The following is a 25,000-nucleotide window of genomic DNA, read 5'->3' as shown; positions in this document are numbered from 1 at the left end:
ACTGGCTGGTTTCGGCACGCAAGTCGCTCGTCCTCTGTCTCACTGGCCAAAACGGACAGCAAGCTCCTTGATTGGCCCGGGGCATGGTGATATCACGTGGACCGCCCCTCACACAGTCGGGGAAGTCTGATTGGCCGGGCAGTGGCCACCTCACTCGTTTCACGCTGATTGGTCAAGGGCCGCGGCGAGGCTCATCCTTGAACTCTGCCCACCATGACGTTGGCCAGAGTGAGGTGAAGGTGAAAGTGAGGGTGATTCGGTGTTGTCGGCGTTGACGTTGGTGGGGTAAAAATAATAGAAAATCCTAACTATAAAAATAACTCCACAGCGCATGAACATTTAATTACCCATTAGACAAGGGACGGGAAGCTATCTATCCACATTTACTTATCGATATAACTGAGCTATAGGACCTGTATGATGAGTACAATAAACTTCCAAATCCGCAACACTCTTGCATACACATGGCAAATACAATGCGGTGGGGTGGATCGGCCGTTTGTGTTCCTTGTACTCTTTGTGCTTGTGGGCTTGATTCTGCCCACAGTGCGGTGGGGAGGATCGGCGGTTTGTGCTTGTGGGCTTGATTCTGCCCACAGTGCGGTGGGGTGGATCGGCGGTTTGTGCTCCTGGTACTCTTTGTGCTCGTGCACTTGATTCAGCCCACAGTGCGGTGGGGTGGATCGGCGGTTTGTGCTCCTGGTACTCTTTGTGCTCGTGCACTTGATTCAGCCCACAGTGTGGTTGGGTGGATCGGCGGTTTGTGCTCCTGGTACTCTTTGTGCTCGTGCACTTGATTCAGCCCACAGTGCGGTGGGGTGGATCGGCGGTTTGTGCTCCTGGTACTCTTTGTGCTCGTGGGCTTCATTCTGCCCACAGTGTGGTGGGGTGGATCGGCGGTTTGTGCTCCTCGTACTCTTTGTGCTCACAACAGTTTTAATTCAATGATTGTGTTTGATTTGCTATTTATCTGTTAACTAAGTAATTTGTTGTTTTCTTGCACATAAAGATGTTTTAAACACTTAGATTAGTAATGTAATTTTTATTCTGTGACGTGCCATGAGCGTCATTACTTGGTGGATACCAGTGTACGATAAAAAAATCTTCTTCTTATTATTGTTATTATTATTATGTTGAGAAAGTATCTTCTTCTTCTTCTTTCGGCTGCTCCCGTCAGGGGTCGCCACAGCGGATCATCCGTATGATCCGCATTGTGATTTGGCACATGTTTTACGCCAGATGCCCTTCCTGACGCAACCCTGGTCACCTCTTACGACACAGGGATATGGTACACCTATTTTAACCGGGGTATACACCGGCCCAGTACACTGGTACTCATTTCGCCGACCTCGGAAGGATGACAGGCTGAATGAACCCCCTGGTGTATTAATTCAGTGGCTCAACGGGGTTTGAACTCAGGACCTTTTGGATCCCAAGCTGCTGCCCTAACCACTGCGTCAACACCAGGCTTTAAAAGTATGTAGTATGTCTGTTGATAAAGTATATAGTCTATAAAATAAATACTATAAAAACACACAAAGCCCGGGTGAGGGTCTGTATGTAATCTTTGATTTCTCATTCTGGTTTTGTTTTTATTTACATTTATTCTAACTGAATACTTATTTCCCTCTATCTTATGTTTTTCTCTTCATTCATTAGTCTCACCACAAAGGGGTTGTGTGCTGATGTCCCTGTCGATCTGTCTGTCTCTGTGTATGTGTGTGTCTACGTCTATATATTTTTGCTTTAATTTTTTTTAAGTGAAAACGTATAGATGTGGACAACCTCTTATCCGATCAAAGCAAAACTTTAAACATAAGAGGGACTCCCCATGGACAATATTTTATTGCTAACTCTGTCATAGGTCACATGGTATGGCAGCCAAATTGGATTTAAGGAAAAAAATTTGGACATCTCTGAAACCACTCCACAAAACTTGGCATATGTCATCAACTCCCCATAATGTAGATGGTGATCATGATGATATCATCGCTGAAGTGGTATTCCTGCCATAACTGGTTGAATTGAAACCCTTATCCCAAAAATCTGAAACTTCATTTCATCTGATCTACGACCCGATGTGAGTGAAGAATTGAATTTATGACTTAATTGGTCATGTGGTCTGAAGGCCATAATTGGCTTGAAAATAAAAACGCAAAAAATCTTCCTCTCTAGAACCGCTTAACAGATCGATACGAAACTTCACATATACAATCGACTGGCCATGGGGAATAGTTTCAAAATGTAAACGTCATAGCACACTGGCAACCATGCTGGATTTATGCTCAAATCTTTAAAAACATATTCTCTCAAACTTCTGAACCAATGGATCTGAAACGTTAAGTATATCACCGATTACCCATGGGAATACAAGGATGATAACTCGCACGTCATCAGTCACGTGATTTGGCATCCATATTGGATAAAATGAAAAAACCTAAAAAAAAATTCCTTCTTTTGAATCGATCGATGCAAGATTTCATACATATTATCCGCGAGCTGTGGGGAATATAGTTTGAAAATGTAATCATCGTGCCACATGGTCTAGCAGCCACGTTGGATTGAAGGTTAAAGCTTTCAAAAATCTTGAAAAATTGCTGAACCAATTGATCCAAAACTTTAAGTATATCATTGATTACCTGAGGGGATACAAAGGGGATAACTAAAATTTCATCAGTCATGTAGTTTGGCAGCCATCTTGGGTTGAAAGAAAACCTTAAAAAAGAATCTTCTCTAAAACAGCTGAACTTATGGATGCAAAACTTTTAATCATTATGTGTGATCAAGGCGGGGCTGCTTGGGCCCCGGCCCTAACTGCTCGCATTTATAAAACACACTTCTAGTTTCATATTCATCTTCATTGATGCAATTTAGCCTTCATATGTGCAAAAGTGGTTGTTAAATAACCTAACGAGAATGCCACTCGCTCGAGTGCATACCTCAGCCAGGCTGAACAGTTTACGTTTTGCATCCCACTGCTAGGCCGGATCTCGATCGAGATCTGAACCAAAATCGAATCGGCTTGTTCTCATCACCGAACCAACTCGTCTCCTGAGTTTTGTCACAACTCGTCCACAACTTTTTGAAATATGCTATTCGATGAGCACAACAAAATTCCAATATGCATTTCAATAAAATAGACATTATCAAAGCTTTTTGACTTGCACTTCTCAAGAAAAAACTGCAAATAGATGAAGAAGAAGCACCAAACTCATTTATAAAGTTACATTGTAATGTGCTAAACGTTTTTTGGTTGAGAGAAAGAAAGGACGGGATTACATGATTGCAACCATAGAACATCATGAATAATGATTAGGCGGAGATGAATCGCCAAAGTACTGGTGGAAACGTAATGTTGCTGAGGATGAGTAGGGGAGGGGGTTGGTGGTTTTCATGATGACTCAACATTGACTGTGGTACAGTTATTGCACGGTCAAGCCATCATTATCAAAATAGATGTAAAGCTCAGACAAATTCTGTCTGTTTGCAAAGAATGGGATTGGTTGACCTGATGAATGTGGCCTCCATTGCACAAAGGTGAGCGAAACTGAGTCTGCTGAAGAGATCATCAAAAGATGTATGTATATATATATATATATATATATATATATATATATATATATATATATATATATATATATATATATATATATATATACATACATACACAAAAGAATCCTATAATTGGACTTGGTAAATGTCCGGTATACCTACGTCTACCTTGGTAAGGGAAAGTGTCTCAATGGTTTGAAAAACCATATCAGACAATGTCCCATTCTTATTATGCTGTTCAACCACAAGTGATTTTCACAACCCGCCGGTTGCTTCCGTCAGTCCAAAAAGATGTTCTGCCCGCCTCTCATATAAGTAAGACTATTTACGAATTTCAGTGCCAGTGTGATGCTCGGAATGTGGGCTGCACATCTTTGAGATTGAAGGATCATATTGAACAACATGTCCCTTTGGGGATCAGACTGGGTCAGTCAACCGAACAGAGACAACCAACTGGGGCTTGTAAGAATGTACACAGTACGACAACTATTCCCTGTGCATCTGCAGTTGGTTACCATTTACTGAATAATCCTCAGTATGCAGAGCAATATCGATGGGCTGGTTTAAAATCCCAAGTCGAGGACGCAGTTTAGCTCACCTTCTTGCAATGGAGGCCACATTCATCAGGTCAACCAACCCTATTCTTTGTGGACAGAAAGAAGTTGTCCGAACTTAATATCTATTTTAACTATGATGGCTTGAGTGTGTGACAACTGTACCACAGTCAACATCGAGTCATCATGAAAACCACACCCTCCCCAAACTCGCCCTCAGCTAATTAGCATTACGTTTCTGCTGGTTCTTGGTGATTCATCTCCACTGAATCATTATTCATGATGCTCTGTGGTTCCACCAATCAGGTAATCCCATCCTTTCTTTCTCTCAACCAATCAACATTGAGGACATTACATTATCTGTATATTACTAAAACTCTCATCTTGTATGTATGTTCCCGAAATACAGCTAAAACAGTACAAGATAACGCAAATTTTTTAGGGCCACCTTACTCACCATTCGCCTGTGGTGTGCAGTATCAAGTTTCGTTGAAATCGGGCAACGAAAAAAATTATTAAAAAATCGATTCCCGATCCACTGAAGTACTCTTCGGGAGTATTTGATCAATGCAAACAACCTCCATGGTATAGTTCGCTGGAGCTATCTTTTTTTTTTTTTTCTTGAAATGATTTTTTTTCCATCAATCGCTGTCACAACAGAACCCAACGGCTTCACGGGTCGTCTTGTAACTTTATAAATGAGAGTTCGGTGCTTCTTCTTCATCTGCTTGTGTTTTTATCCTGAGGAGTGCAAGTTGAAAAGCTTTGATCATGTCTTTTTTATTGAAATGCATACATCATGCTATATATCGTTTTTGGCTCCATTTCTCAATGGTGAAGAAGTAGCACTTAAATTAACATGTTAAACATAAAAATACCATAAATAATATGCATGTTTGAGTACATAGATGTAAGTAAGATGCATGTTGTATTCAAATACATTTCCCATTAAAGGGTTATAACAATACATTGCGCTCTATGCTAAAAACATTTACTTTTTAAAGTTTAATTGGTAACATTTTATCTTTTTATCACCCATAAACCCATTATGCTAATTTTGTAGAAATTTGCATCCATACAAGATATCTCAAAACTTTGTGGACGAGTTATGACAATGTTGTGGACGAGTTGGTTCGGTGACGAGAACAAGACGATCAGATTTTGGTTCAGGTCCGGATCCAGATTCGGCCTACCAGTGGGATATAAAATGTACTGGTCATCCTGGTTTTTAATTTTATTTTTTATATTTTTTTTAATGTGGAACTCTTATAGCAATGAGGCCTTTTTGTTTTCTTGTTGAAACAATAGTCCATTGAACAACTGCACAATTGTTGCACCCATGCTCTTCAAAAATGTTCGTAGCAATTTCAAAGGACTATTCGAATTTATGTATTTTTGTTCAACTTTTAACATTATTCATGCACATTCTCATGGTGTGTGACTTGTTCTGCCTTTTGTTTAATTTCTGTAACAAGTTAATTGCTGTATGACTCATAGCATCATCTTTGTGCTCTTCCAACATCATAAATAACAAGACTAATAACTCCAAGTCTGTGATAACTGCTCTGGGAATGCTTGTGTGTGGAAATGCCAAGGCATTCCCATTGTGACCATAAGGTTCTAATTGTCACTTTTCTCCTGTTCTTTTGTGTAGGAGGGGACTTTATTCTAAAGTATGCACAAGTCTCCCCACTTGAGCCGAAGTGTGCATTTGTAACGACAAGAGATGGGCGCCCGGGCAGGGTGCAGCGCACTTTGTTCAGCGAGGCTTTTGTCGTAATGGGCTTATCGGAACTTGGCCGAGCAACCGGCCTGCTTCATTACACAGTAGGTCATCATTCCAGTCATCTCACCCTTTTTTTTTACAAAAACATGTTGCTCATGAAATTCAGGTGAAATGACTCCAAGAGAGTCACTGAAGAAGGAAAGATAGCAGGAACTATGCCATTTAAACTGGAGTGAAACTTTGGGAAACGTGGCCTTAAAAATGTTGAAATGCAACAACATCCTGGAGCAAGGAGGCTGCACCCATACTCTGAGTAATAAACATGTGCAAACCATCCTGGTTCATTCACTTCCTTCACTCGTGATGGTGCGTGATCCCTGGACAGTGGACCAAATGAGCATGCTACTTGCTCGTTTGGTTCATTAAATCAGTTAATTTTATTACCTCTGCCACCGAAGGTGGACTGAGATTATGTTTACACCCCCGTCTGTTTTGTTTGTTTGTCTGTCTGTCAGTAGGATATCTCAAAAAGTTAAGGATGCATTTGGACAAAATTTTGTGTACAGGTTGGGTGTGTTCCAAGGATGAATTGATTTGATTTTGGTGAAGATTAGGATCTGAGGATTTCAGTTGCCTGCAAAAGTATTCACCAACCCCCTTCTAATTATACCACATTTTGATGAATTATGTAGAAACAATTTTTCCAAATTAATTTTTTTATTAATCATGGAAGAGATCAAACTAAACATTGCTATCGTTGAAGATCACATGTCAGGAATACCAGAAAAAACATCTACAAATCAAAATTCACTGGTTGTAAAAGTATTCATCCTCTTCAGTCAGTACTTGATGGAAGCACCTTTTGTAGCAATGAGTGCTGAGTATTTGTGGGTAGATCTCTATCAGCTTTACGTAGTGAGATGGTGAAATCTTTACCCATTCTTCATGTGAAAATTGTTCTAGTTCTGCCAAGTTTGATGGGGATCGTCGATGGTCTGCAGGGGTGCAAATTAACTTTTATCCACCGGCCAGCAGGGCCGGTGACTAGAAAAAGTTACCGGCCCAGCAGAATTTCTACCGGCCCGATAAAATAGACAAAAGTCACAAATTTGATATCAAACACTTTTAATATACTCACATGAGTGAGTTTGATGGATGAGGTTGGTTGGATGAGTGAATTTGATGAGTGAGTTTAATGGGGGAGGTTTGCAGAATGAGTGAGTTTGATGGAGGAGGTTGGGTGGATGAGTGAGTTTGATGAGTGGGTTGGGGGTGGGGGATGTTGCAGGGAGGAGGACGTTGTGGGTGATGCGGGGGGGACGTTTTTGTGTGGGTGGTGGGGGGCAGGGGGGTTGTGAGTATTGCTGGGGGGGCATTTTTGTGGGTGATGGGGTGGTTGTGTGGGTGGTTCGGGCTGATGGACGATGGGGGGGCGGCGTTGTGGGTGATGGACAATGGTGGGGGTACTACTCGTCCACCCAACATCACATATAAACTCAATCATTCACCCAACCTCACCCATCAAACTCACTCATTCACCCATCAAACTCACTCATTCACCTAACCTCACCCATGAAACTCACTCATTCACCCAAATTCACTCATTTAACCAACCTGGGCATGAGAAAATGCATCCAAACCGTCAAATCTCGCGCAATCATGCATTATTTGGAACGAGATGAAAACAGACAAAATGGCCGCCACAGAATTACCGGTGATTTCTATGGATTTCTGTGGATAAAAACAGTAGTTCTCGTTGAGAAAACTAGTAGAGAAGCTCGTACAAATTGTACAAAACAGGAATCACTGGTGATTCGCCAGCCGGGCAGGTAAGGCAGTATTGTGTACCCGCCCAGCACAAAAGTTAGGTGCCATTGGCGACCGGGCGGCCGTTAATTTGCACCCCTGGTCTGCAATCTTCAAGTTTCGCTATAAATGTTCCATTGGGTTCAAGTTAGGACTTTGACTGGGCCACTCGAGAACATTTATTTTCTTCTTTATCAGCCACTCCAATGTGGCTTTGGCTTTGTTCTTTAGATCATTGCCCTGCTGAAATGTGAATCTCCTACCCAGTTTCAGATTCATGGCTGACTCGAGTATGTTTTCATAAAGGATTCTCCTGTACTTCACACTGTCCATTGTCCCATCTGTCGTGACAAGCTTGCCAGTCCCTGCTGATGAAAATCGGCCCCATAACATGATGCAGCCACTGCCATGCTTGACATTAGGAATGGTGTGATGTACATTACATTGGTGATGTGCAGTGCTTGGTTTGCCCCAGACAACACTTTGAATTTAGACCCAAAAGTTTAATTTTTGTCTTTTCTGACTACAAACCTTTTCTCCACATGCCTGCAGTACAATTAAGATGCTTTTTCACAAACTCCAGATGAGCTTTTAGATGTGACTTTTTCAGTAGTAGCTTCTTTCTTTCCCACCTGTTCATAGAGGCCAGTTTTGTGAAGGGAACGGGATATTGTTGATTGAAGAACACTGACCCCCATCTCGGACATAGAGCCTTGCAGATCTTTCAAAGTCATTGTTTGATTTACAGTGACATCCCGAATCAGTTTCCTGATTGTTTGGATGGGCGACCTGATCTTGGTAGAGTCTGGGTGGTATGATGCCTCTTTCACTTATTAATGATGGAGTTCACTGTACTTAAAGGGATAATGAATGACTTTGAAATAATCTTATAACCCTTTCTTGAATGGTGCTTCTCTACCAGTTCATGACTGATTTCTTTGGTAAGCTCTTTGATCTTCACGTTTGCCTTGTTGGTTGACCAAGTGAGTTGCACCTTAAAACTCAAGTATGGTGTCTACCAAGGAAGAATTGATTCGATTTTGTTGAAGATCCGGATCTGGATGTGAGAATTTATTTTTAATACTTGCTTCCACCACCGAAGGTGGACAACAAGGAAATCCAACACAGGTGGAGGCCATTCAGTCCATCATGCCTGCATGAACACCACACCAACCCAAGATCCAAGAAAGAAAATTCCCCAAAAAATGTTTTTAATTAATGAAAAAAAAAAATTGTATTTTTTTTTGTTTTTGTATTTTTTTTGTGGTAATTTTATTTTATTTCATTTTTTATTTTCTTCCCCTCGGAGAGGAGGCATGGGCTTGGCTAAAAACGCACAACCACACAACCCCCCTTAACAAAACCCCCACCAACAGCACTCCGTACACAATCTCCCATCAATACTCAAACTACCTAAAAGTCTTATCAACATCCCCGTACCCCTCTATCTCCATAACTTCCAGGTACCTATCTAATTCTACTTTTTCTGCTGCCACTACCTTTCCAGGGAGACCATTCCATGCATTAACTATTCTCTGAGTGAAAGTGCCCTACCTTAACTCTTAACTCTCCTATTCTTTACTCTCAGGCTATGGCCCCTGGTCCTATCACTGTCTACTCTGTTGAATAATTCATCTTCACTTATTTTATCTCTACCTTTCATTATCTTAAACATCTCCATCATATCTCCAAGCAACTGCCTCCTTTCTAGTGAATAAAGCCGTCTCCTTCAAACACTCCTCGTAGCTGAGTCTAGCTAGGCCCGGAATCAATCTTGCAGCCATACGCTGAACCTTTTCATTGGCAACGATGTCCTTCTGGATCTGTGGTGACCAAAACTGCACACAATATTCTAGATGTGGCCCTCACTAAAGTCCTGTACAATGTTAACACCACCTCTTTTGATTTCTAATTGATCCCCCTCTGACTACAACCTAAAACCCTGTTTGCTTTACCTATAGCTGCCTGCGAACATCCCGTATCTATGACCACCCTCAGATCCTTCTCCTGTGTGACATGCTCCAAAATTACCCCGTGCATCCTGTAATCTCTATTTTCATTGTTCCTTCCCATCCCCAACAACTTACACTTGCTGAGGTTAAATTACATCTGCCAATCTTTTGCCTAATCCGAACAAGTATCAATACTCTCTTGTATCTGATCATTATCCCCTCTGCTATCCACCTTGCCTCCAAGCTTTGTGTCATCTGCAAATTTGGAAAGCTTACTCTTAAACCTATTATCCAAATCGTTGGTTTAAATAATGAATAGTAATGGTCCGAGTACTGATCCCTGAGGTACCCCACTACTTGTATCCTCCCAGCAAGACATCCTCCCACTCACAGCCACTCTTTGCTTCCAACAACTAAGCCAGTTTGCAATCCAATTAGCTACCTGACCAGCCACTCCACATGTCCTCACTTTGGCTCACAACCTCCGATGTATTAACTTATCAAATGTCTTCTTAAAGTCTAGATATACTATGTCCACTGCCTTTCCCTCATCCACCCAATCAAACACTGCTTCATAGAACTCTAAAAGATTTGTTAAACAGGAACTACCTTTGGTAAACCAATGCTGACTACCTTTAATTTGTTTGTATTTGTTTAAATGGTTCCTCATCCGGTCTTTAATTAATGTCTCCATCACCTTTCCTATCAAATTAACAGGTCTATAGTTTCCCAATTCTTCTCTGGATCCTTTCTTAAATAATGTTACATTTACGACTCTCCAATCCTCCGGTACCTGTCCTGACCCCAGTGAACTATTGAGAATATCCGTTAACATCTCGCTTACCTGCTCAGCCACCTCCATCAATACTCTCAGTTGCATGTTATCTGGACCCAGAGCCTTATCTACTCTTAGATTACCGAGCTGTTCTTTTACTCCGTCCACTCCAACCTGGATCTTCTGTAAAAGCCCTTCCTCACCTCCTCGATAGATACTCTCAGCTATTGGCAATTCTCCTGACAGGTACCTTGCTTCAGCTTTTACACAAGAACAGTTTAATAAGCCTGCCATCTCACCTTCCTCAATATCCACTCTCCCGGTGCTATTCCTCAATGGGCCCACACTGGTCCTAACCTGTTCTTTCCCCCTGATATACTTAAAGCCTTGCTATTTTGTTTAATATTGTTAGCCATGTCCTTCTCATACTCTCTTTTGGCTTGCCGAGTTATTTTCTTAACTTGTCTCTGTTTACTCCGATAGTGATATAAATCTACCTCCAGTCCTGTTATTTTAAACCTAATAAATACCTTCTGCTTCTCCTTCATATTGTTGCTTATCTCACTACTCAACCACCCTGGTCTCTTTCTACTTCCAGTTTTACACCTCATTGGAATGTACTTACTCTGCACTTCACACATTTGATTCTTGATGGTTTCCCATTTCTCTGATGCTGTTTGTCCTGTTGTTAGAGTCTCCCAATCTACATCACCCAATTCTCTCCTCGTGCCCTCAAAGTTTTCCTTCCTGAAATCTAAGAGCCTTACCCTACTATCCTGAACTCTAACGCTCAACAGAATCTTTGCACAAACAATGTTATGGTCACTTGCTCCTAAATACTCCCCTACCTCCACCTCCTCCACCATATTGGGATCATTAGTTAAAAGGAGGTCAAACACTGCACTCCCCCTCATGGGCTTATCTACAAACTGGGTTAAAAAGCAATCTTGGAATAAAACTAGGAAATCCTCATCTGCTCTGCCCTTTCCCTGTTCGTGGACCCAATCTATCCCTGGCAAGTCAAAATCCCCCATAATCTATACTCTTCCCTCACCACATGCCCATTTGAATTCTTCATGTACTCCTCCTTCCTCCTCTTCCTTCCCACCCAGAGCCTAATAAAAGCATCCTACCAGTATCTTACTGTTTTTACAATCTCTAATCTCTACCCACACAGAATCCTCAACATTTATTCCTTCCTTAATGTCACCCCTTTCTCTTGATGCAATGCTGTCCTTTACCCAGATGGCCACTCCTCCTATTCTCTCCTTCCGATCACACCGATACACCTTGTAGCCTTCTAATCCTGTCCTCCAGTTACTCTCCTTCTTAAACCATGTCTCACTCACTGCGACTACATCATACTCATCACTATCTGGACATAGGTTATGTTTTCATCCCTGTCTGTTTGTCTGTGAGCAGGGTATCTTGAGTTATGGATGAACTTGGACAAATGTTGATGGACAGGTTGGGTGTGTGAGGATGAATGATTTAATTTTGGTGAAGATCTGAATCTGAGAATTAAAGTGATGAGATCAGATGAGACCACTCCGACAGTCTACCAGAAAGCTGGCACTCATTTTGCCGTTCTTGGATGGATGACAGGCAGAGTCATCCCCACCTGGTGTTAATTCAACAGCCAAGTGAGATTTGAACTCAGGATCCGAGGATCCCAAGCCCACCACCCTAACCAGTAAGCCAACACCAGGCATGTGGAGTAATTGGTTTGGGTAAAAATAGGAAAATTTTCAACGTAGCAGATATCCGTTACCTTGAGTGAAATCGACTGGGACTGCTTTCTGTTTGCACACATTTTAAAGTTTGTTTATTTCCTTACATTTTATAACCACAATTCTATTCATTCATTTTGCAGATGTAATAGAGGGGTGGACATCAGTTATTCAAACACGAGACCGGGTTTTTATCCCTAGAACAAAAGACCGAGCTACGGAAGCGATGGCGACAAATAGCAGAGACATCGTAAGGCGTATTTTACGGAGAGTGGTGACATTTGGTAAATCAGACAGATAGAAAATGCTTCTCATGCATGACCTGTCTGTCTGTCATAGCATAATCGTCTGTTCAAATGAGATTTGTTTTCGGGATATTTTGTACATGATGGTTGTTTCTGAGAATATGATATCCAGCCAGGGTGGCTTCACAAATGAAGATATTTACGATTTCGATTGAAAAGTTTTTGTTTTTTTTCTGTGTACTACATGTGTAGCCATTAATAGGAAACACATTTTTACATCAGAACATGTGATTTGGAGATGAATGCCACTTGAATAAGGCATTTACAGAATTATCCCTCCTCGGTTCACACACACTACATTTCTCTTCAAATGCTCTGTGAAATCGAATAACTTTATGCACGGTGCCCATCCCATCTCAAATAAAGCTCTAAAGTATCGCAGCACCAGTCACACCTCATATTGGTGAATCGTAACACTTTTGGGTGTTTTTTTTTCTTTTCTGATGGATGATCTTAAGTATGCCTGGTGTTGGCTTAATGGTTTGGGTGGTAGGCTTGGGATCTTAGGATCCTGAGTTCAAATCACACTTGGCTGTTGAATTAATACCAGGTGGGGTTGACTCTGCCTGTCATCCTTTCGAGGTCGGCAAAATGAGTGCCAGCTTGCTGGTATCCTGTGTTGAAGTGGTGACCCATCCAGGATTGTGTCCAATAGCCAAGGAGACTGCTTCGGCAGCACCAACGCTCCTCACAGAGTGTGGTCCCAATGGATGAATCTTTAGTCACCACTTCCAAAAGTGGAAGTGTCATGACTACAACTACAACCTCCCAGGAAGTCAGGTGGGGAAAGTTTATTACCCAAGTTTTTCTCGACCATCAGAATGACCAGGCCACGTGTTTGACAAAGTGCAGGAATTTTAATTTGGCCAGGGGTAAGCAATGACTAATCTACTTTTCCAGGAAAGACAGAAGCATCTTTAATGTACACCACCTAATGCTAGCAGATGGGTTCCTAGCTAAATGGTCCTCCAAGAGACGGTGCTTTGCCTTTGAGCACCAATCCAACATTTTTTTAGTCAGGTCAGGAATCAAACCCAGACCAGACACTTCAAAGGGTGCTATCTATATACGATCCTGTTGGCCAAAAATACACTGAGCAGTTTTTCTGCAGGATTATTTTCCACCAGCTGTGGTCAGGTGAGGAGGTGGCCGTTACCTAGTTACAGAAGGATCTTAGCCCAAAAACGATGGTTGCATTTGATTTTTCAGCCAAAAAAACCCTGTTGGAGACCCTAAAGTTGTCCTTATTGGACACATTTTGAATTTTTGATATTTCGTGGACGGAAGCATGGAGGCTGCAACTTTTCCAATCACGGAAACCATGGGGACTTTTTTTTGGTCACTACTGGGACCTAATTGAAGGGTTTCCTGCAAAACAATCCTGGTTACAAATTATTTCGCAGACCATCTGTAATTCCACATAAATACAGCTAACGGCTCCCGCAGGGATGCATGTTTATCGAAAGCCTTTCCACAGAGACATCCCTGATCTCATGTAAACTGCTGTGTGTGTGTCTGTGTATATATGTATGTATGTATATGTATATGTTGTCGTGATCCCGGCTGTTGATATCTTCCAGCACGGAATACTGACGTTAATGTCCGAGCTTCAAGCAGTCCACGTGTGAACAAAGAGAACAAGAAAGCACACCACTGTGTTTCAAATCAGCCTCGAGGGGTAGGCACGATATTTTATTGGCTCGATCTCAAAAAGGCTGGTAACAGAATTGAATACACAGCACAAAAACCCTGCCAGAACTCTTGGCAACAATAGAGTTCCAAAAACAGGTTGTACAACTCACAGCTCCGCTCAACGATAGCCGGGAATAACGATCACACTCGTCCCGATTTAACTTGATCCTTTAGACGGAGCTATCAACGATCAGCACGACAGTGCTGTCGAGAGTCTTAAAAAATCGCTTTTAAAACATGCGATTTGGAGCGCTCGATTATATTTTTCCACTCACGATCTTAGAGCCACGTCTGTTGTCAACAATGGCGCCCTGGCTCTCACGCAGTCCACCCACCAATCCCTGGGAGCCTGAAAAAGGTCACGTGACGTCGTGGGCGGGACACTAAATTTGGTGAGAACATGGTTTTTCTCACAGTCCTCCCCACCTAAAGTAAAACCCGTCGGATAGACGGCGTTTTGAAACCAGTTATTGTATTAGTTGCAAATCACAGGGCAACATGATGGCGGTGATCGTTAACATTCTGGTACAATAAACAATGTTCATCCACAACACAATATTAAACACACTACACCACATTAATATCTATCCCACCATATTTAACCATCGCCCGCACCAAAATAGAGAGACAATGGGAACTAAACTTAACGTTGGTGCTCCTTGTCTACTAGATGACGACTCAGGAGGTCAGGTAGTCTGTTCTCCACTCCTTTCACGTGCTTGACTGTGATGTCATATTCTGAGAGTAGAAGCACCCAGCGCAGAATACGCTGGTTGGAGGTTTTGGCTTGGCTGAGCCAACCGCGTGGGTGGTGGTCGCTGTAGATGGTGATGGGCCCATGGCCAATGTGGACAGCGAATACCTGGATTGCCGCCGTGATAGCGAGGAGCTCCTTCTCCATGGTACTGTAGTTCCGCTCCCTGGGCCGCTCTGACATGACCCGAGGAAATATTGTCATGGGCCAATTGCATGACTGACTGGCGATGCCTTCCCGGTATGACAATTCGGTGTCGTACCTTCCACGTCTGGGTGGATGACATGTTCTTGGGGGAATAATTATGCATCAGCACACCTGCACCATTCACATAGTAGCCTGTTCGTCCAGGCTCGGAGTCTTCTCCCATTTCCCAGAGGGTGGCAAGGGTGGGATTGAAGTGCTGATCCTCCACTAGACTGGTTACCGCAGACAATGCGGGAGTGACCTCAGGCACAGAACTGGGGTTGCTGACCGCCTCATCGGACTGATCTCCCTCACCGGATTCACCGACCGGTGAGCAAGTAGCTGGGGTCCCCGTGTCAGACGAGAACGGTTCCTGAGGAGCCCGGCTCCTGAGGTCGGCCTGACTGGAGGCTCGGGTGGACTTCAGTCGAAGCAACGTCACCGTCGGAGGCTGGAGTCGAGGCGCGAGGCTCCTCGGGCCAGAGTGAAGATATGTCTGACTCCGCCACTCTCTCCGCCTGTTTGCTCTGGGATCTAGTGACCACCCCACAGGTCAGTCAACTCCTCCCTGGCCATTGCATCATTGCCAATCAGCAAGGATACCCCCGGTACCGGGTAGTAGGGTACCACCGCACAGGTCATCGGACCCGTAAAAATGTCACTCCGGACCTCGAGAGCAAGGGGATACCTGCCAGGAACCTGGTTAATGCCCTGAAGGACGATATACTCACCGGTATAATGCATCTGAGCGGCTGGAACTACCCCCGCCCGGAGAACACACAGCGTCGCCCCAGTATCCCACAGGTATTGGGCCTCAAACTTCACCACCGAATCAGGGCCACCCACTAAGGCTGTCCCTGAATAATCCTGATGCAGAGGATGAATGGTATTAGCCTCAGTGGCAGTGACCTCTGTCACCGATGCCACCGTCATGCACGAGGGCTCAGTTGATGACCTCCCTTCGATGTAACCACCGGGTTTCCTCGATAGGCCGGACTAGCTGGGTTAGAGAAACAGCGGTCTCCACCGTGCCCCACGCGTTTGCAGAAATCGCACCAGGGCCATGCCCTGGCCTGCAGCTCGTGACTGCCACCAGTGGAGGGCATCGAGGAACCCTTCCCCTCGCTCCAGACGGGGGGCGGTTTTTACCGCAGAATCCTCCGTCTTACGACATGACTGCGTGGCTTGCAACATTTTGCAAGCCAAAGCATGTTTATCAATTAGCTTGATGCAGTCTGACAAGGAAACAGTGTCTCTATCGACAAGAAACAACGCTAAGTCCAGCGGAAGCTGTTGATCGATACAGTAACGCACCAGGAGTTCCGCAACCGCTGGAGGTAACTCAACGCTGCTCCGCTTGAACCATCTCTGCAGCTGTTCCAACAAGACCCGCGAATGTTCCTCATAGGTTTGACTGGACTGACGAGTCCAACTGAAAAAATTACGCCTATAAATACACGGAGACACCGCATAGGCGTTCAAAATCTCGGCCTTCAACTTCCGGTATTCGTTTACGTCCTCGGTTGCCATCCTCGCATATACCTCCTTCACCTTTTCAGATAGATGGCTAACAAGATGGCTGACCCATAAGCTCTCATCAATTCCACCGGAAGTCAACAACTTCTCCGCCATCTCCAGATACGTTTCTTGCCTCGTGTCTCCCGTCCAGTCTGGCAAACGAACATGAACAATTTCCGGGACAGGTGCAGCAGATGCATCTGCCTGCTGTTGTTCAGTCGACATTCGCCACTCGTGCTCTCTGACTCATTCAGCCTCTGCTGCTGCTCTTTCAGCTAGCACTGCGTCATGCTCCCTGAGTCGCTCAGCCTCTTCCCTGTCATTCTCCCTGTTATACATGTCGAGTTGTTGAACCGGGGTCAGCCCGGACCAGAAAGTCGAACGCATGCATTTAGTCATGATGGGATCGCTCCCTAACATATCGGGTTCAGTAACCGGGTCAAGGCTGATTGCGTCGCTCACATCGACACCCACGTGACTGTCAACATGATCAGGTTGATCTTTCACTTCTCCAGCCGACATGGTTTGGCTACATGTTATATCATACGACAAGGGCACAAAACACTAAGTCTAGAAGGAGGCTGGGTCGAAATATTTCATCAATATCTTTCACCACATGGGACGGGGCAATTCACACAGGGAAGGCAAACAATATTGGGGTGATACACGTAATTCGCACACAACGCTCTGTTGGGGAAATATGACACGAAATACCCAATATCACCACCGCACATCAAATTGCCAATGAGAAAATGCAACTTACAAATAACTCACGTTTTTTTTTTTTGTTGCTGTTGGCCGCTGACTGGCGTAAACACAAGATAGCATCCTATGGTGAGAAAAATCCCTCCAAGATGGCGTCTGCTGGTGTGAAGGTTCCTCCAAGATGGCGTCTGCTGGTGAGAAGGTTCCTCCAAGATGGCGTCTGCTGGTGAGAAGGTTCCTCCAAGATGGCGTCTGCTGCTGAGAAGGTTCCTCCAAGATGGCGTCTGCTGCTGAGAAGGTTCCTCCAAGATGGCGTCTGCTGGTGAGAAGGTTCCTCCAAGATGGCGTCTGCTGGTGAGAAGGTTCCTCCAAGATGGCGTCTGCTGGTGAGAAGGTTTCTCCAAGATTGCGTCTGTTGTGAGGGAACGATGATCAGATGAAGGAAGATGGCGAACCACTGTGGAATTCCTGTCTCAGTTCGAATGTCTCTTACTTGAACGATCCCGGACGAGGCCCCATTTGTCGCGATCCCGGCTGTTAATATTGTTACGAATTCTGCGCCCGCCGGCGTGCGAACAGCCGCTTTAGCCAATGGCGGCCGTCTCGCCCACCGGACAGACAATTCAGTCGTGACTTTCTGGAACAACGCCGAAAACCAGTCACGGGTGTGCTCCAAGCGCACACCACGGCCTAGTCAACACTCCACCCGCGCGCGACAGGGTCAATCGCCGAATTATCGATATACCTAAGTATTCGCGCGGGCAGACTACCGAGAGACCGTACCTCAACGAAGGCCTGCTTGGACACGAACCGCTTAAGCGGTTCGTTCCATTCTGGGATAACCGTGCGGTGTATTATCACCAGGCCTCGTTGGACCCGATTCTATTATCGCCTATTTAAAAGCCCGCTAAATTCCGAGAGCAATACGGTGGTTCAATGGGGAAAGAGGACACGACGAACGGGTTAACATTCACACAAGGACATTTATTTATAAAACGACACGTACAGTAATACAATGAAATTGGCGGGAAGGGACAAGACACGAACAAGGAAAAGCACTACAACCGTTTATTATTATTATTTACAAGCACTTACACAGTTCTACTTGTGGGACATGGTGCCACAACATTCACACAAATAAACCAAGAAAAGACCCCCTCAGAGACAAGGGGTTCAGACTGGACTCGTAGGCCTTTATTACGTGGGACTTGGCGGACCGAAGGAGTCCCACGAGACCGTTGCAGGTTACCTCCACCCTCGTGGTGCCTCGCCGGGCCCTGGTTCGACGACCCTCTGTGGCCCTGCCCGTACTCCGCTGGACTCCGCCCGTGCCTTCAACGGCGATCCGGCTGGCGACTCCTCTCCAGCTGGACCAGTGCCTCCGTCGACGAACGAGAGGCTGACAGACTCCACTGCACTCCCAGACTGTAGCTCGACTCCGCTCCCAGACCTCCACAACTCCACACCTCACTCTCCTACCTCGTTCTGCGTGCCCTTTTTATCTCGGCGGGGAACCGCCCCTCCCTTCGCGGTGCGCGAGGGAGGAAGATTCCCGGAGAGGAGTCGGGTTTTCATACGTTTAGTAACCGTCACTTCTGTTTACCAGTTCTGAGGGGAAATTCCAAGAAGTGTGTTGTTGGAGCTTCTTCTTGTTCTCCATGGTGTACATGTGATTCGCTGTGGCGAGGTTTGTGGTGTGGTTGGCGTTGTGGTTGAGATGGTGGTTCGGTGATTGGCGGGGTGGAGAAGGTGGTGAGGCGATGTGGGTTTAGTGGTGAGGATGGCGTGGTTTGTTGAGGTGTGGTTGTGGAAAGGTGGTTGGTCTGAAGCAGTTGTTGAGAGCGATGTTGGTGGTTGTTGCAAAATAACGATAGTAAAAAAAATAAAGGCTAGCTCAAAGATCACAGCCTAGGTAACATGAATAATTCCCATTAAACAACGGTGGTGATATCTATCTGAACATACACTTAGGGATATAACTGATCTTGGGGATATCCTTTATTGTGTTCTGCGAATTTCCACAGCCGTAACAATATCTTCCAGCACGGAATACCGACTTTAATGTCCGAGCTTCAAACAGTCCACGTGTGGACAAAGAGAACAACAAAACACACCACAGTGTTTCGAATCGGCTTCGAGGTGTAGGCACAATATTTTATTGGCTCGATCTCAAAAATGGCTGGTAACAGAATTGAATACACAGCACAAAAACCCTGCCAGAACTTTTGGCAACAATAGAGTTCCAAAAACAGGTTGTACAACTCACAGCTCCGCTCAACGATAGCCGGGAATAACGATCACACTCGTCCCGATTTAACTCGATCCTTTAGACGGAGATATCAACGATCAGCACGACAGTGCTGTCAAGAGTCTTAAAAAATCACTTGAAAATCGCTTTTAAAACATGCGATTTGAAGCGCTCGATATATTTTTCCACTGGCGATCTTAGAGCCACGTCTGTTGTCAACAATAGCGCCCCAGCTCTCACACGGTCCACCCACCACGTGCTGACGAGCTCACCAATCCCTGGGAGCCTGAAAAAGGTCACGTGACGTCGTGGGCGGGACACTAAATTTGGTGAGAACATGGTTTTTCTCACAATGTATATGAGGCCCGGCGAGGAGGAGTGATGGAAGCGACATTTTTTAATGACATGATGATTATAGGCTCAGATGATAGGGGAAGGGTTAAAATAGTGCTATATGGCATTAACTTCAAAATGGCCGATGTGGCCCTTACATCACTCCTCCTCGCGGTGCCTCATATGTATATATGTATATGTATGTATATGCATATGTGTGTGTGTGTGTGTGTGTATATATATATATATATATATATATATATATATATATATATATATATATATATATATATATATATGTATATGTATATGTATATGTATATATATATATATGTATATTGTTCCGGAAATGGCCCTGATTGGATTACCAAATATAGGATTAGCTCAGATCCCCCATTAAATGCATGTATAGTTAGGATGTTTGGTAAAATGGACGTTATATGTGTCGGGAGGTGGAAGAGGCTGTATTATTGTGCGGTGGTGGTGGAACGAGAGGTCCCTCTTCTTCTTTGCCATCACGGACGATAGGCCCTGCCCAGTCGGCTGAGAGGGTGTGGCCAAAAAGAGGAAGTAATACGAAGGGGAGGAGTTTGTCGGCTTGGCCGAGAGAGGCGGGCTCGTGTGTCGAAGGAGCGAACGAAAAAGAGACTGAAACTGAGCGCCGTGGTGGCCCCAATCGGCTGTACACGGGACAGCTGTGTCTGTTTTTCGTGAGAAATGAGCCGAAAGAAAGGCAGGGAAGGCAACAGAAAAACAATGAGTGTTGAGTCTCGATCTGCTGGATGAGCAGGGGCTTCGAAGCGAGCGAACGTAAGAGAGGCTGCCTGCACGTCGATTTGGTGACCGATTCGAAGGAAAGAACAGGTGATTCGACGGAGAGAGAAACTGAGAGGACAGAGTTGGGAAGTCGGGCTTCGAGGCGGGAAGGCAGGAAGGAGACGCCGGAGCCTCTGACGGTCCCTGCTCACACCAACGGCTCGACACGTTTGCCGATCCGCTTGCCGGAGCCCGGCACCTCGATTTGGGCCTTGTCTGGTGAACAAGCCAGGCCTGGATTTGTGTGCTGGACCTTGTGAGACACCAGCTGAGACCCATCGTCGATCTGATGGTCTTGTGCCGTCGACCTTACGCGGGGTCAGAGCCTGGTGGTGTCTAATCAAATCTGTTTCTGGTGTATGTTCCCCCTCCATCCCCTCCCTTACCTCAAATGGCCGCACTGCTGATTCCACACGTGATAAAGCTGAATGTCTAAACTCAGTGTTTGCAGCTAAATCTTGTGTCCTAAACCCATCACTATCTCTACCCACTTTACCCAGTCGCACCCAACTGTCCCTGGACTCTGTATCCTTTTCTCCTGACAAGGTGGAGAGCTTGCTTTCAAACCTCGAGTCAGATTCTGCAACCGGTCCAGATGGCATCAGCCCACGTGTCCTCAAAGCCTGCTCTTCTGCTCTTGCTCACCCTCTCTCTGTTCTATTCACCCTCTCATTTGCCCAAGGTCATCTGCCATCTGCTTGGAAATCTGCTAACATCACTGCCCTGCATAAAAAAGGTGCAAAAACAGATCCCTGTAACTACAGACCAATCAGCCTTCTCCCAATCATCAGCAAGGTGATGGAATCCATCATCGCTTCAGACATGAAATCCTTCCTCTTCTCCAATGGCTTGATTTCCAATCATCAATTTGGTTTCAGACCAGGTCACTCTACCCTGGATATGCTGCTTCTGCTCTCCCATCAATGGATGGAGGTCCTCAATGCCAGACAGGAAATCCGAGCCGTATCCCTGGACATATCACGTGCTTTTGACACAGTCTGGCACCCTGCCCTACTCACCAAACTCTCTTCCCATGGTATTCAAGGCCATCTCCACTCATGGCTCGCAGACTTCCTCTCCTGTCGCAGTCAACGTGTGGCCCTAAATGGAGTTCTTTCATCCCCTCTTCCTGTGCAGGCTGGAGTTCCTCAAGGTAGCATTCTGGGCCCTGTTCTTTTTCTGGTTTTCATCAATGATCTCTCGGACTCTCTGGAAAATCCTCTATTTCTCTTTGCCGACGACTCCACCCTCTGCCGTACCATCTGTCATCCCTCAGACCGGCAAGCAGCAGCTTCTTCGCTCACTGCAGATCTGGATAAAATCACAAACTGGTCCAACATGTGGAACATGTCTTTCAATCCAGACAAATCTCACACTCTCACTATGTCTCTTCGAAAGGACCGTTTACAAAACCCCCCATCCACTTTCTCAACAATCCTCTGGAAGAAGTCTTTTCTTTCAAGCTTCTAGGTCTCACTATCTGCCATGACCTTTCCTGGGAAAGTCACATTTCCAACCTCGCCTCAAAAGCCAGTCGCCGACTGGGAATCCTCCGTCGTGCTAAGTCCTTCCTCGGCCCTCTTGAGCTCCTGACCACTTACAAAGCTTTTGTCCGTAGCCTGATGGAGTACTGCTCTCCCCTCTGGGCTGGTGCTCCTGCCTCCCACCTTTCTCGGCTTCACGCTGTCGAAACCAGGGCATTTAAGATCATCGGCATCTCCCGCAATGAAGCTGAGTCTTTGGGCCTCTCACTCAATCACCGCAGGTTGGTCGGTGGTCTTTCTGTCTTCTACCGACTCCTCTCCAGCCTTGCCCCCCCTGCTCTCTCTGCGATTTGTCCCCACCACATTTCCACAGGGCGCTCAAGGTCCGCCAACAACCCCCTTCTGGTAAAACTACCAAAATCAAAAATCACTGCTCATCTTCACTCTTTCATTCCTCTTTTTTCCCGCCTTTGGAATAAACTTCCTCACTCTATTCTTTCCCATTCTTCCCTCCAGGCTTTCAAAACAGCTGTTCACCACCACCTCTTATCTTCCCCCATCCAAATCCTCGATCTTTTCTACCCCCGATAATCCACCCAAGCCCACTTCCTTCATTTCTCCTGCTTTCCTTCCTGAAAGTCCCTGAAATGTCCATCTTCTCTTCGCCATGTTCCCCGTCCCATCCCCATCCCTCTCCCTTCCACAGTTCACCTAATGTGTCTGTTCCCCACTGTTTTGTCCCTTCCACTCCCGCCCCTCTTGTCTCATGCCTCCTTGCTGTGAGTTGTGTGTTAGCTCTCATACGAACCTCGACCAAGGTATACAAAAAAAAAAAAAAAAAAAAAAAAACCTCTCCACAATGGGCAAGACCAGAGAGCTGTCCAAAATTGTAGACTTGCACAATGCTGGGATGGGCTACAGGACAATAGGCAAGCAGCTTGGTGAAAAGGAAACAACTGTGAGCGCAATTATTAGAAAATGGAAGAAGTTCAAGATAACGGTTCAAGTTCAAGATGAAGATCAAGATAAAAATTCAAGATCAAGATAACAGTCAATCTCTCTTGGTCTGGGGCTCCATGCAAGATCTCACCTCGTGGAGTCTCAATGATCATGAGAAAGGTGAGGGATCAGCCCAGAACTACACGGCACGCAACGCAAGGTCCCTCTGCTCAAGCCAGCGCATGTCCAGGCCCATCTGAAGTTTGCCAATGACCATCTGGATGATCCAGAGGAGGAATGGGAGAAGGTCATGTGGTCTGATGAGACCAAAATAGAGCTTTTTGGTTTAAACTCCACTCACCGTGTTTGGAGGAAGAAGAAGGATGAGTTCAACCCCAAGAACACCATCCCAACCGTGAAGCATGGAGGTGGAAACATCATTCTTTGGGGATGCTTTTCTGCAAAGGGGACAGGCCGACTGCACCGTATTGAGGGGAGGATGGATGGGGCCATATATCGTGAGATCTTGGCCAACAACCTCCTTCCCTCAACAAGAGCATTGAAGATGGGGCGTGGCTGGGTCTTCCAGCATGATAAGGACCCGAAACACAGCCGGGGCAACCCAGGAGTGGCTCCGTAAGAAGCATCTCAAGGTCCTAGAGTGGCCTAGCCAGTCTCCAGACCTGAACCCAATAGAAAACCTTTGGAGGGAGCTGAAAGTCTGTGTTGCCCAGCGACAGCCCCGAAACCTGAAGGATCTGGAGAAGATCTGTATGGCGGAGTAGGCCAAAATCCTTGCTGAAGTCTGTGCCAACCTGGTTTAGAACTACAGGAAATGTCTGATCTCTGTAATTGCAAACAAAGTTTTCTGGACCTGATATTAAGTTCTGTTTTTCTGATGTATCAAATACTTATTTCATGCAATAAAATGCAAATTAATTATTTAAAAATCATACAATGTGATTTTCAGGATTTTTGTTTTAGATTCTGTCTTTCACAGTTGAAGTGTACCCATGATAAAAATTACACCTCGACTTGCTTTGTAAGTGGGAAAACCTGCAAAATCGGCAGTTTATCAAATTCTTGTTCTCCCCATTGTATATACGAGTACTTGCCCGTAAAAAAAAAAAAAAATAAATTTCAAACCATGAGCAACAAACAACCATACAGGCCGTTTCTTTGCTGTCACGTGCCAGTCAGTGCGTGGCCCGGAAGTTGGCATATTATTCGCAGTTACGATTATTTGCAATTTAGTTTTAATACCCAAATATTCAATTAGTGCCAATGTATTTTACCTTTTCGCAATGTCGTGGCAAGGAAAAACAAAAAGAGAAGAGAAGAGAGAAAAAAATTTACTTCCTGGTTCGGAGCATACCAGCACTCTGTTACCGAAATTTATGCACCGTCTAATATGAAAACGATCATAACTTGGGGCATTGTGTTTATTACCTTCGCATTCTGCGAAAGGTTATGTATTGGTCGCTGTGTATTTATTTGTGTGTGTGTGTGTGTGTGTGTGTGTGTGTGTGTGTGTGTGTGTGTGTGTGTGTGTGTGTGTGTGTGTGTGTGTGTGTGTGTGTGTGTGTGTGTGTGTGTGTGTGTGTGTGTGTGTGTGTGTGTGTGTTATTCGCATAACTCAGAAAGTATTAAACCAAATCACTTGAAATTTGTTGGGATGATGGGTTATGATCCAAGGAACATTTGATTAGATTTTGGGAGCGATTGGGTCAAAGGTCACGGAAAGGTCAAATTAGTATTTTTACCATAGCGCGGTCAATTTTGATCTAATTGGCATGCAACCGATGCCAAAATGTTCAGAATTCATTGCCCAATCTTGTGATGGGCGACATGACACAATTATGTCATTACCCTTGTTAGCGGTTGAGGGTCAAAGGTCAGTGGGGTCACGACCTTTCAAAATATGC

The 25,000-nt window shown here is 45.0% G+C and overlaps 1 protein-coding gene across 1 annotated transcript in view; it reads left to right on the top strand.

Annotated features, from left to right (window-relative positions):
- RENBP (renin binding protein) overlaps positions 1 to 25,000 on the top strand; it is a 265,373-nt gene that overhangs the window by 49,856 nt on the left and 190,517 nt on the right. Inside the window, exon 5 of the mRNA XM_085850749.1 lies at positions 5,761 to 5,933. Coding sequence (XP_085706875.1) covers positions 5,761 to 5,933 — 173 coding nt within the window. The remainder of the gene's footprint in view (positions 1 to 5,760; positions 5,934 to 25,000) is intronic.

Source organism: Eptatretus burgeri, chromosome 13 (assembly GCF_056783735.1).
Source record: "Eptatretus burgeri isolate ZD-2024b chromosome 13, Ebu_testis_v1, whole genome shotgun sequence".
Lineage (NCBI taxonomy): Eukaryota > Metazoa > Chordata > Myxini > Myxiniformes > Myxinidae > Eptatretus > Eptatretus burgeri.
This window is presented reverse-complemented; position numbering and strand designations above follow the sequence as displayed.